This window comes from Callorhinchus milii, unplaced genomic scaffold, assembly GCF_018977255.1.
Source record: "Callorhinchus milii isolate IMCB2004 unplaced genomic scaffold, IMCB_Cmil_1.0 Scaffold3, whole genome shotgun sequence".
Classification (NCBI taxonomy): Eukaryota; Metazoa; Chordata; class Chondrichthyes; order Chimaeriformes; family Callorhinchidae; genus Callorhinchus; species Callorhinchus milii.
In genome coordinates, this window is record NW_024704744.1 from 12699385 (window position 1) to 12715575 (window position 16191).

The 16191-nt window shown below is 39.9% G+C and overlaps 1 protein-coding gene across 1 annotated transcript in view; it reads right to left on the bottom strand.

Annotated features, from left to right (window-relative positions):
* LOC103185976 (peroxidasin homolog) overlaps positions 1-16191 on the bottom strand; it is a 110464-nt gene that overhangs the window by 41514 nt on the left and 52759 nt on the right. The window contains exons 3-4 of the mRNA XM_042333275.1: positions 15667-15738; positions 8081-8152 (exon numbers count right to left, since the gene is read on the bottom strand). Of these exons, the coding sequence (XP_042189209.1) occupies positions 8081-8152; positions 15667-15738 (144 nt within the window). The remainder of the gene's footprint in view (positions 1-8080; positions 8153-15666; positions 15739-16191) is intronic.

A 16191-nucleotide genomic window follows, 5' to 3' on the forward strand; every position in this document is an offset into this window, starting at 1 on the left:
AACAATGCAATATGAGAGCAATACACCCAATTTTGACATTCTGGACTTGTTACATATAACAGGTTCGGGGAGAATTGCTTGCATGGGCAGAGCTCCGCTTGGAGAGGGGGTACTATTTTAGAATTAAAACAACAAAGAGCTAAAATATTGCTTTAAACGTTCTCTGATCGCAGAAGGAAAATTTCTGAATGGGGACCATTTCTGCGCAAAGCCCAAGACAATTCAGAAACGTATACTTGGATTTGCATTGAAGTGGTTCAAATCAGTGGGCTGGCAAAACCATCTAGTTAAGGTGCTCTCGCCAGTTAGGCTCCAGCATAATGTGATTTTGGATCAGGCTGCTCAATGCTGGTGATGAGCCATGAAAAAGTTCAACTGAAACCAAGCGCAAATCAGAAGCGTCTGCACAATTGCTCATATTTGCAGTATAGATTCTTCTATTTTCCATTTCGACAGGAAATGCAGAGTTTGCTTTGAACAGCAGGAGTTAAAATCACGTGCACACAATTTTTTTTAATTGAGATTGTATTCCAAACACAAGTCAGTGGGGCACTTGTACATTCTCATGACCGAGAAAAATAGGCTAGATTTTGGTGGTATAAATATGGCTCAAGTAGTTCTCTAGTTTGGCAAATAGCAACTCAGTAAAGTGCCATTTGACACTCGTTTTTTAAAAAAATGGGATTTTAATTGTTCTTTTATTGGAGGGGTGGTGGAGGAAAAGAGGGGAAGAGAGAAACAACTGCTTTAAACACATTTTTTTCTGAAGACGTTATCCCAAAGCTAATTTTGTTGTTGTTTCGTATTGTGGAAGGTGGTAAAGCTCTTAGGCTGTTTAGATCAAAACAGCTCCGATGCGCTACAGTGAGTGAAGGCAAATCTGTGAACACGAGTTCACCCTATAAATTGCCAATCAGGTTAATGTCAGTACTCTGGTGCACTCCAAAGTTCAGGTGTCAAACTGCCTCTGTTGGTAATACTATTGCTTCCAAGTCAGAAGGTTGTTGGTTGAAATCCACATGGAGACTTTGGGCTCAGCATCAAGGCTGGTGATCAAATGCAATTCTGGGGGAGTACTGCAATTGTCAGAGGTGCCATTCTTTTGGAGATGTCAAACCACTACTCAAAAAGAGAAGGGAATATCTTCTAGCATCCTGGCCAACAATCTCCCGGATAAAACTTAATCCGGGATAGAATAAATCTCTACTTAGAGGAACATGAGGTAATTAGAGACCTCACACTTATCCACATTGAAATCCATCTGCCGCATGTCAGCCTATTCCACTATTCTGTGTATGTCTGCTTGCAGTTGGTTTGCCTTTAACAAATCCAACATGGATTTGTTAAAGGCAAATCTTGCCTAACAAATCTAATAGAATTTTTTGAAGAGGTGACTGTGAGGGTTGATGAGGGAAATGTGGTGGACGTTATTTACATGGATTTCAAAAGGCTTTTGACACAGTACCGCATAAGAGAGTAATAAAAAAATTAGAGGCCCACGGTATTAAGGGGACAGTGGCAGTTTGGATTAAGTACTGGCTGAGTGACAGAAAGCAGAGGATGGTGGTTAATGGGTGTTTCTCAAAATGGAAGGAGGTGTGCAGCGGTGTCCCCCAGGGATCGGTATTGGGACCACTGCTCTTTCTAATATATATTAATGATCTGGACTTGGGCATAGAGCACTATTTCCAGGTTTGCAGATGATACAAAGTTAGGTAGGGTAGTAAATAGCGAGGAGGACTGTAACCAACTGCAAGCAGACATACACAGAATAGTGGAATGGGCTGACATGCGGCAGATGGATTTCAATGTGGATAAGTGTGAGGTGATACACTTAGGTAGGAAAAATGATAGGAGGCAATATAGACTTGGTAGCTCAATCTTAAGGGGGGTGAACGTACAGAGAGATCTGGATGTTCAAGTAAGAGAATCATTAAAGGTAGCGGGGCAGGTAGATAAGGCAGTAAAAAAGCCATTTGGTGTACTGAGCTTTATTAGTAGGGGCATAGAGTATAAGAGTAGGGAGGTTATGCTTAATCTATACAAAACACTGGTTAGGCCTCAGCTGGAGTACTGTGTCCAGTTCCGGGCACCTTACTTCAGGAAGGACATTAAGGCACCAGAAAGGGTGCAGAGGAGATTCACGAGAATGATACCAGGAATGGGGAACCTTAGCTATGGGGACAGGCTGGAGAAGTTAGGACTTTTCCCATTAGAGCAGAGAAGGTTACGCGGGGACCTGATAGAGGTCATCAAGATCATGAAAGGTTTCGACAAGCTAGATAAGGAAAATCTGTTGCCGCTGGTAGGTGTGTCTGTGACCCATGGTCACAGTCTTAAGATATCTACCAAAAGAAGCAGAGGGGAGGTTAGAAGAAATTTTTTCACTCAGCGAGTTGTTCAAATTTGGAATGATCTGCCTGAAAAGGTAGTGAAGTCCGATTCGATAACAGCTTTTAAGAGAGAACTGGATAGGTATCTGGGGAAGACAGGTTTGCAGGGTTATGGGGAGAAAGCTGGTGATTGGGGTTAGTGAAAGTGACTTGCTCTGTCAAAGAGCCGGCACAGACTCGATGGGCCGAATGGCCTCCTTCTGTGCCGTAACATTCTATGAATCTATACGTCTGATCTATATAATTCATATAATCATTTTAAGTTGTACATCTGCCCAAGTCCCATTCAAGAGTTTATATTCAAAGCAAGTTTGACATAACTCATACAAAATATGTCATAAGTCATACTAAATATATGGTCCCAACTGATATGGCTTATATGAAGATTACTGTAAATCAAATGGTCATTATTGTAGTTAGAAATTTGTGAAATCTTCCTATGTTTAGTGTTTAGTTACAGTCAAACAAAATGAAAATAATTGTTATAAACCCTCAAAAGCCAATTTGACTTCCCTAATTAAGAAAGCGATTTCTTGCATTAATGTCACTGTCACAGACACCAGTACTGCTTCTGACTATCCAGCCTCACTGAGTGCAGGGCTATTGAAATAAATAGCAACTGATGTTCATAATTACACTGGTTTAAAACTCATGGGATAGAATAAATTCTGAAGACTACCTTAGAAATGAAGAATAAATAATGAAAAAATCTTCAGTTTTCACACTGGGGTCTTCTGCATGTTTCATAAACCATACACAATGGTAGAGAGGACATTATAGGGGGATCCTGAAATATGAAATGAACTAAGAAAAAGAATTACAAAATCCTCTTCATTGCTCGTTAGTATGTAATTAAGAGCACTTGTACATCCCTCCAAATGTTTTTACACAATTCACATAAAACACAGAGGGCCTTAAAATTACATACTGATAGCATTTACTTAAATGAAGATGGCTAACATAATTTGTGCAGTTAATCAGAGAACAATGATTAATTCTATGCTCTAAATTCTTGTGTCAGCACCACGAGGCACCTTCCACAAGGGGGAATCACAATCCGCAGATGCCCTCCTCCACCACTTCCTCCCACCTTTATCCTCGGATGTAATATCAGAAGTCCTACTCTCTTTACCTCTCACATAACAGTGCCAAAAATGCTTTGCACAGGTGAGTAGGGGCATGAGCTGAGGATGGGGGAATTGAAGAGTGTGGTGTTAATGGGGGGGGGGGGGGGGGTGGGTGGTCTAATATGACCAAACAAAGGTCTTAAGGAAGGCACCTCATCACACATGTATGGGATGGATAGTCCCCACATAGATGTTATAATATAAAGACCTGAAGCTGTTACTCTAACCTAACTTGCTATGGAATGCATAATCTTTCTACCTTATCTAATTCCAGAAAATACTGGGTGCATTTTGACGAGAAGCAAGGCTTGAGGACTAATCGGGTGGGGAGGTAGGGGAGGAGGTGTTGGAGTACTACTGGAGTTTAACCAGCTACAACCACATAGCTTACCACTGAAAACACTGCCTGACAAGTTTCTTATCTCGTCATCAATAGTGCTTTGAATTACTGAGTATTCTTGGATCTCAGTGACTGCATTTCAAATGTAAATATCACCAACATCATCAGATTGATATCATGGGCAGACAAGACATTCCCCAGAACTGCAGGATTCAATTAGCAACCCAGCCACAAGCTCATGAGCCAGGACCTCAAACATGCATTGCTGCACATTAAGGATTAGGTGACTCAAAACAATCTCAAGATTTAATGGCAACGTGACTAGCCACTACCTGAAGACTCAAAGTCTGTAAATGCCTGTAAAGCATTATACTTCTATTAGTGATATTTGAAGTGAATGGAATCCTCACAGTAATTGCACTAGTTCCTAGTTGATGTTGTGTCCAACAATATAAGACTGTAACAATGCCAAGGCTGGCTAAAATATATATTGACGAGTCTGCCTAAACACTATAGGCCAACTGAACATTACTTGGAAATCTGCTGGATTCTTTAAAAATTACATTGGGACTATAAACACCGTTCCACATCGTTTTTGCTAATTTCTTTCTTCCTACCCTCTCCCACCCTGACCCCCAGCTCAGGTCCGTAACTCTGTCTGTCCAGCGCCTTGGGACATCCTCCAGACGTGAAAGGTGCTATACAAATATAATTTTGTTGTTTTTGTTGTCCTGAGGAAGCCAACTCTTTGCTGGAATACAATTCAACAGGCACCAAGTGCCCTAAAGTACAGTCATTCAAGTGGCCATTCTTCATCTGAGCCTAGTCAGTGTTGACAAGTTATTTGACCACTTGGAGCATCATCACATTGAGCATGATCCAGTTCTCACCAGATGTCCACACACAGGCAATTTCAAGAAGTCATGGGGTAGCGTTCAGAAGCAGGGTTATCGAGGCCAATTCTCTGCTGGAACCATCGCCCTTATCTTTAATAAACTAACTAAGCTCTTGTCTGTATGGCTTGTACTGATTGACTGTTACCATCTTCGACTAGCTAGGTTATTCTGGGAACATTCTCCTTTGAGAATCAAATATTCATTGTACCTATCATTGATACTTTCACCCTCATGAAAATATCCTGGTGATAACTTTAATCTACTCTCTCAATCACCCTGATGATACAATATGTGAAATGGGATTGCATCTACTATAGTTTGCGAGTGCAATGAAGAGTTTTTTTTAGCAAATTGTTGATTTTAAGAGTTTTGGGCTTTACCTAGCCTAAGCAATTAACAACAACTTGCATTTATATAGTGCCCTTCAAGCGGGGTAGCCCGGAGTGCTTGATAAGCACGATCGAAAAGCAAGGTCTTTAGGTGGGATTTGAAGGTGGGGAGAGAGGGGGCAAGGTAGACGGACAGAGTTCGAGTTTCGGGGCATAGAGGCTGAAGACATGAGCACCGATGGTGGAGTGGAACGGGCAAGGGACAAACAGGAGGCCTGAGCCAGCTGAGCAGATGCACCGGACGGTGGAGTGGGGAGTAAACAAATTGAATAGGTGGGGCAGTGCGAGGGCATGAAGGTATTTGAAAATGAGGGAGAGGGTCTTGAAATCAATTAATTCGGTAATTGGAAGCCAGTGAAGCCAAGCAGGACTGTGTGATGGGGGCACGGTGGTTTGTGCAGGTGAGGATCTGGGAGGCAGAGTTTTGAATTAGTTTAATTTTGTGTATGGTCGAGCAGGGGAGATCAGTGAGGAGGGCATTGGAATAGAAGCCGGGAAGTGACAAAGATGTGGACGAGAGTTTTCGCTGCTTTGGTTGTGAGGTAAAGACAGAGGCGGCACTTGAGTCGTCCTAACGTGAAAGACATTATACGAAATGTATGCATGGATTATTGCTTACTATTATTGTAGCAATAAAGGAACCCTTCTCTCTTGATTGAAATTTATTGGCTCAATTTGGATAGTTCCTTCTCTCAAGTTGTCATGAAATGTTTGTATTTTATTTGTTCCCATTTGTCAGGAACAGATAAACACCTGGAGGACAACTACATGATCAATCAGAAATCAACAATGTTGCTCAAAATGTATGGAACTGTTTATTTTAAATTCCTTATAATTTATTAAAATCTTCATACAAGTTGAACGCATGTTAAAATAATAAAACAAAAACAAGAAGTTGCAGTTATATAGTGCCTTTCACATCGTGAGGATGCCCCAAGGTCTGCACAGTCGAGGGATGAATTCAAAAGGGGTCAGAGCTAAGTGGGGAAAAAGGTGTGGTCAAAGAGGAAGATTTTGAGACAGTGCTTGAAGGAGGCAAAGGAAGGGTCAGTCGAAGGGACTCTAGGATGGAGTTCCAGAGAGTGAGGGCAGACAGGCTGAAAGCCTGATGACCAGTGATGGAGTATCAGGGCAGTGTAGGAGACGTGAAGCAGGCCAGTGCCTGCCAACTGAAGGAAGTAGGTGGATTGGGAGGGTTTAAAAAGGTCATAGAAGTAGGGTGGGGCAAGACTGTGGAGAGATTTAAAAGTGAGGAACTCGGAACTCAATCCTCTGAGGGATGGAGAGCCAGTGGAGCTGAAGAGGATGGGAGGGGGAGACTGGAGCAGGAGGGGACGTGAGCTGCAGTGTTCTGGATGGTGGAGGGAAGAATTGGGAAATCTGTCAGAGCAAAGAGTTGGCGTAGTGTAGCTTGGAAGTGATGAAAGCAACAATAATGATAATCCTTGCAATATGATATAGCGTCTTTCATGTTGGGAGGACATCTCAAAGTGCTTCACTTGAGTTTACTATGAAGTATAGTGGCTTTGCATTTTCAGCCCATTTGGGCTGGGCTGACGTACGTTCCACAAATTAAAACAATGGCCAATTTTATTTTGGGAGATTATTGGCCAGGATACCAAGAGAAACTCCCTTCTCTTTTCAAGTAGTACATGGGATGTTTAATGTCTACCTGAGCAAGCAGACAGGACCTTGGTTTAATATCTCAACGAAGGAAGGCATCTCCAACAATGCACTACACCATACAAATGTAGATTTAACATATCTAAATACACATAACACACTTTTTAAAAAAAAAAACTTTTTAAGGTGTTGATCAAAAGACAAGAATGGCCTCAAAACTGACAGATAAGTGATGCGGTTCTTCTTGTATATATTAGTCACTTTTTAATTTTGCTCCAAAACTATGCGCTCGTTTAACAGAAAAGGTGCACACAAATTGCAATAAACTGTGCCAGTTGGCTTTACAAGTGTTGAATCAAAATGCAACTAATGTTTCTTACTGTTTGAAACTAGACACTGCAAAATGTGGTTGCATGAATGGAACACGCATACACCGGATAATGCAACAAAGTTGGTGTCATTTCATTCTGTCAATTGATACTGATGTGAACTGCAATAAATCACAGCGGCATGTAGTGGAACATGAACGTGTGATAAATACTCTTATATTGTGGGAAACAAGATACTCATTGAACCAAGATAACGGGCGGTCAATTTTTAGTAATATAAATAAACAGAATATCTACCAGCGAGACTATATAAGACATTTATATACTTGGGCAATTTAACTCATAATGCTGTTGTCCTGGACACTATGTCAGTTAGCAACGATCTATACAATATAAATAAGATTTTATTTCAATAACAAAAGACCGCCAAAAGCAAATTTAGCACTTTTATCAATACCATTCTATCAATTGATATCAAATAGAGTCAGTGCAAACATGTATAGCAGAGGCTGTGTATAAAAGTCATGGTATGTGGTTTAAATAGTACTCATAAGCCTTAGCATACTTAGCAGTGGTGCATTTTAGTTTCTAGCAATTATATTTAATATAGGTGACTTCCTCCAGTTATCTACATTGCATTGCTGAGTGAAAAAACATCCAAATTACTGTATCGCTTGTGGATAGAAAGTCAATTTAAGAGCCCAAATGTCTGATCAATATTTAGTATTTCTACAATGTACAGATGCTCCTCAGCCATTATGGTTAGTCTAAATGTTACAAGGTGAAGTCCAACCCTAACTGAATTATACTTCTTGTTTTACTTCACTTACAGTACAGCACTGCGCAAAAATGGAACATGCAGCACATGCAAGTATTGGCTGTAAAGCCAAAGAACCTTACCGATAAACTCAAAAGCCAAGCATAAGATTATAGAAAGATAGACATTAAACAGCAATAGAACACGGAATAGCAAAGGCACTTACAGTTGTTCTAGAGAGACAAGTCCCTTAAATGCTTGCCTGTCAATTGATTGGATTTCATTCTTGTACAAATAGCTGAAACAAGAAATAATCAGTAGTATTAGTGAACGGGCACCTATTGCACTGAAGAGGCATCTTGGCTCTCTAAGCAAATGTTGTCTTTTGGATGGTACTCACAAGTTATATTTTATTTGCCATCAAAACAGGTATTAGAATGTATACACCAGACACACAAATTATGCATGGGTAGTGGACTTACAATCTGATAAATCTGAGGTTTTGTTTGGACCGCATAGTAGAATGGCTTTAGGTGAATACTTGCATGCACCAGGCATTTATAGCAGCTCTACTTATCAACAAAGGATGAAAAATAAACGAACACTAGACTAGCAACTTACACTGTAGATCAACATTTCTTACCCTCTACCCTGACATTTCTGCAACTCAACTGCAAAGGGAGAGAGACTAAAGAAAAGTCATGGCGACACTTCTGATAAGACCAGAAACCAGGTTTGCATCAGTTTTCTGCAACTTTCATATCAAACTGCAATTACTGGAGCACGATTCAGGTTAAGAGATGCAATAAGAGAAGACACTGCCCTCAGGAAATGGTGGTGTGTGGCTTCAGATTCAGTTCAATCACATCGGGGGCAAAAGGAACTTCTAAAACTTATATTTCAATAACATTAAAGTTAGCCAGTTTTTGCAATGTTAGTTTGTGAAACTCTGCCTGAGGTACAAGTGATCTATTGAAGCACAACTGCCTGTGTTGGTTCAAACTACAGAAACAAAGGAGTTAGAACATTAGGATGGTAAGTACAGATAACTCATGGCAAAATAAAACAGAAGAAAGCAACAAATAAAAAAATGAATAGGTTAATTCTTCCACTACCTTGAGCTGGAATGTGTCATAAGTAATATGTTCTACAATTAGTGTTTGAATTCTCTTCTAAATAACAAATGAATATAAATGGATAGTGAGTAATAGACATAATCAATGTTAACAATGGAAGAAAATCGTTCAAGAATCTTGTATATTTTGTCTAAGTTCTATTTCTAATGATCTTCAGGGTCACCCAGATGAACCTCAATGAGTCGTGTGGTACATTTCTATGTTCTCATTAATAATAATCCTTGTATTTAATATAGCACCTTGTCGTGTCTTTGAGAAGTCTCAAAGCACTTCATAGAATGCACTGTAAAATGAATTGACTGTATATTTTGTGGGTGAAACTCAGCAGCCAATTGTGCACAGCAGTGTCCCACAAACAGTTGTGGGTTGAAGTGACCAATTTATTATTTTTTTAAGTAATTATTACCTCCGAAAAAGCGATTCGCAATCGACTAACAACCAGGTTCCTACATACTGCTAGGTAAATAGGGGCGTGTGGAGTAAGAAAACTTGCTCAACATTTCACCCTGCCGGGAATCGAACCCAGGTCTCTCACTTGTGAGGCAAGTGCTTTAACCACTGAGCTACACGACTCCATTACAGTATGTTCTCTGAAATAGAAGTCAGACGTAATAGAGAAGTACTTAGAAAATGATAGACAGTAATGTAGCATCATACTCTCCATGCTAGAAATATACATGCATTTCTTTTACCAAGATTGAGGATGCAAAAGCTGACAACTGTACTTCAGTGATAGTTCAATAGAGGAAACTTCCAATTCAGGAATGCATAAATAATATTTAAGGATGACAAATGGCAAATGCAAATTGGAGTAAAGCACATGATGGTTGATCTGAAAAAAAAAAATGTATATAGCAATGACATGAGAAGAATCGCTCCTCCATCTAATTTCTTAGTGAGTAGTTCCACGAACATAAAACAGTTCCCAGCTATCTTTTCATTTCCCACTTGGAGAATGTTCATGTGTGGATTTCAGATGAGGCCAGAATCTGACTAAGCTGGTTACCCAATAAACAGCATGTAAATTCTCATTGTCTAGAATCATATTGGAAGGTTGCCAGAATATGAAATTGTAAAGAACAACCCAGTTATACTGCAGTTGGCTGGGTTCAATGTCTCAGTAGCCGAGTTACAAGTGAGGCTCAAAACAAAAAAAGGCCAACATTTGGGTCACATCTCCACTGACATCACTTCCTCTATTCTGGCCTATGTGCATAAATTTTGTGAGCATAACACAGGAAGCGACATCAAGAGCAACACGACAAGCAAGAAGCTGACTTATTCTTAAAAGAGCAAGAAGCCTGCTAGTCAGGCTGGAATCCCGGTGTACCGCTCTTCCGATTAACAGAAGACCGAGACAGATACGTAGGTTGCCTTTCCTAAGGTGAGCCTCCACGACAGAATAGCATTCGTGAAACTCTGAGCCAAAGGGTGAAAGTAGCATTATGTACCAGAGGTTGAATGCTAGTTATTTTATAAAACCAAATTGTATTACAACAGCAAGCAAGCTTTAAATCAACTGCCTCAATAACTCTACATGGTACATCATCTGGATTGTTTACTTCTGGATTGCGGTGTTGAATTCCTCTCATTTGAAGAAATTATTGAGTTTCTCTGAGGCCTCGAATAGGACCTTGAAGTGCCATAAAACATAGAGAGCAGAACTCTTGCCATTATGATGCAATTAAAACAAAGGGACTGTTCACGTTTCTGCAGCCAAACTGGACAAAGAGTGAGTAACTGAGTTGCTTTGGGATCAATAAGTTGCAGAAATGTGGAGACTGCTCTTGAAAATGTAAAGGGTGCCCTCTTCAAAATCCACGCACTTAATATGCATCTGTTCAAAATTGATTCCTTCCAGCCACGTTATAGGCAGAAGATGTGGAGCCTTTGGGAAATCCACTGTTGTCCCTGTGGCAGTATCTCTACAGATTTAAATTGCCACCTGTAATAATTTTGGTTTGAATTCTACACTCCTGTGTATGGGGGAGAAGGGGGGAAGCGGAGAAAATGAGGAAGAAGCAGAAGAAGAGGTGAGAGGTAAGTAGTGTTTCCTCGGAGCTGAGATGGCTTTAAGGTGATGTGTTGGGCAAGGGGATGTCGGAATTAAGTCAATATTTCAATGGCAATTTTGGTTCCTGAGCCAGACAGGTCTGCAGTATTCCCGGGCACTGTTGATGACAGACCAGCTAGTTTAGCTCATTAGCAGAACGTGAAGAGGAAGACTGTTCACTTGGGGTAGGGATTCTTTTCACTCAGCTCCTGCCAACTGAAGACCTAAAGGGTAGGGTGGACCTAGTTGGACAAGTAGCAGGAAAGTGTTCTGAATGGCAAGCTCTGCGGTTTTACCTGGTCACACTCCAGCAGTATACCCCAATGCACACTCTGTGATCCCCAAGCCTCCCTCTCACCAACCTGCACCGAATACTCCCCAGAACTAGGTAAGCAGGGTAGTCCCTCCAGGGAGAATCTACACATTCCAGACACAGCAAAATGTCTAGGTTTGCTAGACTCGCATCAGTTGTTCCCTGAAATACTGTGCACTTGCCTGGCTCATGAACTAGAATACAGAGACTGACACAGAGAAATTCTATTGACAAACATGTCACCTTGAAGCCATGTCATTTCAACTATTATTAAGAAAACCCCACTTACCTCCACTCAAGGAGGACAGTAATTTAAAATAAAACAAACTGAACTCTCAGTATTGTTTTTTGAACACTATTTTCTACCTTTGGTGTCAAAAGTAGCATTTTCTACATTGAGTAACCATAAGACTATGATCTCCACATAGGGAATTACAGCTGTCCTATGAGTCTTCAGGACTTGTAATAACTAAAAGCTGCGATACACTTTCATCTTCTGAATCATAATGACTAGAAAAACATAAAATACAGTCAGTGGAATTGAACACAGCAAGGCAGGAATTAGAATAAGAGAAACATAGGTGGATGCCACTTAAACCCATCAAGCCTAAACTGATGCTAGTTCATCCATTGAAGCAAACAACTATAGTCCCAAATCTCTAGTATTCCACCCCCATACCCTTTTATTTTCCTCACTTCTAATCATCCAATTCCCTTTCCAATGTTATGGGCTCAGGCACCGTTGCAATTTGTGGAAAAGCATTCCATATTCTGATAGTAAGCTGCATGATAAAGTTTCTTCCAACGTCCCCCTTATAATGCTTCCAGTGAGGTTTCAAACTGTGCCTTTGGTACTGATTTTCAAGAGTTGGAATAATCACTCTATCCTCTTAAAACCTTTGATGACTTTGAGAACCTTCATTGGATCTCCTCTTAACATTCTCGGTTCATATGGAAAATTCTTAACAATAATCTTTGCATTTGATATAGCGCCTTATCACATCACCGAGCTGTCTCAAAGCACTTCATAGGATATACTGTAAAGTGGATTGACTGTGCATTTGTGGGCATAACGCAACAGCCAGCTTTGTGTACAGCAGTGATACATTAAACAGCCACAGAGTGCGTGACCAATTTTATATAGGGGATTTACTGGCCAATGCAGATGTAGTGAAGGATATTAATTTCAACTAAAGAAAACAGGAATCAGATGAAAACAATGTGACAAGTTGAAAATAATCATTTTCATGATAACTCTTTTTCACTTCAAAGGATTAGGATTGATAATTAGGATTGTTAGGACAAAATTGGAGTTTGGCAAGGAAAGGGTGATGGGTATACAAGGATTTTGTGCAAGTAAGAAAGTGGACAGCAGGGTTTTGTATGAGCTTGTGGATAGTGGAGCTGGGGAGGCCAGCAAGAAGGCATTTGAGAAGTTGAGACTGAAGGTGATAAAGGCTTGAATGAGATTTACTCCAGCACTGGAGAGGGAAAAGGGATGGAGGGGGACAATATGGTGAAGATGCAGAAAATCAGTTTTTGTCAGAAACTAGGATGAGGAGAGATGAGGGGGTCAAGCTGAACACATACACTAGTTCAGTGAGATGGAGAGAAGTGCCAGGATGTCAGGTATAGAAGATAGGAAACATTGCCAGAAGGGTTCCAGAGGCTAGGATGTAGGGACTGAATGTTTGGACTATGGAGAGGACAGGAAGAAGCACAGAAAATCCGAGTTAGCTGAGCTGAGGACCAGGGTAGAAAATTACAGGAATCAGAAAGTTTTAAGTGAGTGGATTGTAGGCCTGGGGAAGAACCTTGACATTGATATGTTGGGTGACAGGGAGCCAGTGGAAACTGGCAAGGACTGGGGTATGCCAAGTTTGGTGCTGTTTTCTTCATCTGTAGCATATTGAGGGAAAGCAAAGCACAATTCTATGCTTCTATGTTTTAACAATATTATCCATTTACCTGGTCTATCAATTTACAAAAGTGGAACCAGATTTATTCATAAGTAACAGATTGCATAGCTTTTTCTCTTCTTGATTAAATCTTGAACAAGAATAGAAAAATCTACAGAAGTCAAGTGACTTAACCTCTGAGATACTTTAATTCTAAATAGATGGCAGAGTTTTGGTTGAGATGCAGCTTATGAATGGCCGAGCAAGGGAGATCTGCACTTTGGAAAAGTCTAAGCAGGATGCAAAGAAGGCACGATTAAGTGTTTCAGCGGCATTGAGTGCGAGATAGGGGTAGTAGCGGGTAGTGGACGTAAACAAAACCAGTTTTGGTGAGACCAGATACAAAGGAGAAAGCTGAATGCTAAAGTTGTGCACCAATTTGGAGAGTACATTTATATTTTACACATGAACTGGATTTCCCATCTGCTACATTCTGTTTGAAATAGGAAATCTATATAATGACAGGAAGTGCCCAACGGTAATAGGAAGTTTTAGGAAACAGGCATCCTACACAAGAATAAAATGTATATTTGTCTGAAGCCAATGGTGAAGATATTATGCAATACTGCATCACAGATATATCCAGCTGCACCCACAATAGCTATGTCAGCAATGTAAGATGTTTTCTCAATCTGCACCATATTGAAGGAAAGCAAAGTAAAATTTTGTGCTTCTATTTGTTTACCACCACCTCATCCCTTTACCTGGTCTATCAATCTACAAATGTGTAACCAATCCATTCATAAGTAATAGATGCATAGATTTTTATATCCTTGATTGAATCACTTGTCTTCTATGGCTTTTTTCTATTCTTGTTCAAATGACTAGCCTCTCGGAGTTACTTTAGATGCAGTTCAGGAACAGTAATATTGTAATTCAAACATGAGTAAAATCCCCCCAAAAATGACATGAACATTTTACACAAATCTCACCTGGAATCATGTTAGTGAATGTTGTGAAATGCTTGGCATAAAGCAACCAAAATGCCATGGAAAAAAAAGTGCAGAGACACGAAAATATTATCGCAGCATAATCTTAACTTTTGGCACAGATAAAAAGGGAAACTCAAACAAGTTAGCTCTAATGCAGGGGATCTTTGTTTTGATTCAGGTTCAGCAGTTTTCTAACAAATAGTTTGCAATTTGTATAGTTTTAAGCAGAGTGTTTGCATGCTTACTCTGTTTAGATTGCATCAGCACCATCAGTTAGTTACACAATGACCTGCCACAATACAGAGACCAAAATTGTACATCAAGCAGAATTCTGAAGATTCATTTTTAAAAAATTAAAAATATACTTATGAAGTACAAAGAAAGAGCTCCTCAATGGATCAATGTGTAAATGCACCATTTGAGGCAATAATAAGGCAAATAGTTAGGATTGTTCGTTGGTCTGTATTGAGTTTTGATCTATCTGATCTTAGCCATGGAGGCAGCTATGACACCATAATTGGTTGGGTTGGGGTGTGAGGTGGGGAAGAGGGAATCACCATTCAGTAATTGCCTCACTGGTAAGCCAACAAATAAAGAATGGCTATTTAAGGAAAGGTACCTGTGGGTAGCTGACTCCCACATACTGCACCCCATTTTGAGTCACCATCTTCAAACAAAAAGGGAATAAAGCCAGGGAAGAAATGGTAGGTCACCTCGCAATATCAATATACATCTATCAGTTTTATCCAGCACAAGCAACAGAACTACTAAAAGGAAAGAAATAGCTCTTGTTTCTGTTACAATCACTAACTGATTAATATAAACTGAATGTAAGGTTTCAGAAATTCACTCCAATGTGTTTCTTGTTTTCAATCTGTTACCGTTACATGAGTTGGCAATCAACATTCTTTTCATGGTGGTTTTGTTCATGAACAGCAAAGAATCTTGTGTAGGTTTGATTTTTCACTATTTCAAAATTGTTACAGTCTTAAACCAGATTGCATTACGATGCTCTTCCAGTTTACACAGGATGGCGTATTAAATGCTTCAGAAACTTAATTCAATGTAGCCTTTGCCAGGAACATCTGCAAACCGAACTCTTAACATGTAAATTAGTTGGCAATATAATCAACAGCAACACAAGAGAATCAATGATGGATTTGCCAACCTCCCCTGACACGTTCAAACATGCAATCCATTTTTCCACACTGGATACTGAGACTCAAATCAAACATCACAGCATGAGGAAGCACATGAATTACTAAAATCAGTCAATTATCATAACATTTTGAAGTTGAGAAGCATTAATAACATTAGATGAGAGAATGATGGAAGCAACAGAACACATGCCTGATCAATAATAAAATGCACGATAAATAACATTTTCCACTGGGGACAAGCATTGAAGTGGTTTACTCACAGATATTTTAAACTCTCCAAATCTTCAAATGCACCCCTGGGAATTCTTCTAATTTGGTTGTTGTTCAATAGTCTGGAAAATGGTAAAAAAAACAATTGCTGTGTTACAGACCCAAAAGAATAAAATACCCAACTTTGTGTTCATAGACTGTTAAAGCACAGAAACAGGCCACCGTGACCATCAAATATTTTGCCCAAGACACTCAAAATAATAAAAAAAAGCTTGGTTACTCAATCAACAACTGTTTGTGGGACACTGCTGTGTGCAATCGGCTGCCGCACTTTGCCCACAAAATATAGTCAATTCACTTTACAGTTTACACTTCACTGTGAAGCACTTTGAGACATCTCGAAGACATGATATGTTGCCATATCAAATGCAAGGATTATAATCCAATTCCATTTACTTCATCACTCCCCATACCCATAGAAATGTGTCACAGGAGGTGACCATTTGGCCCATTTTAATCATTACACTAAACCCCGGCTAGCCAGACAAACGGGGGTGTGGAGATCTCGTCTGGTA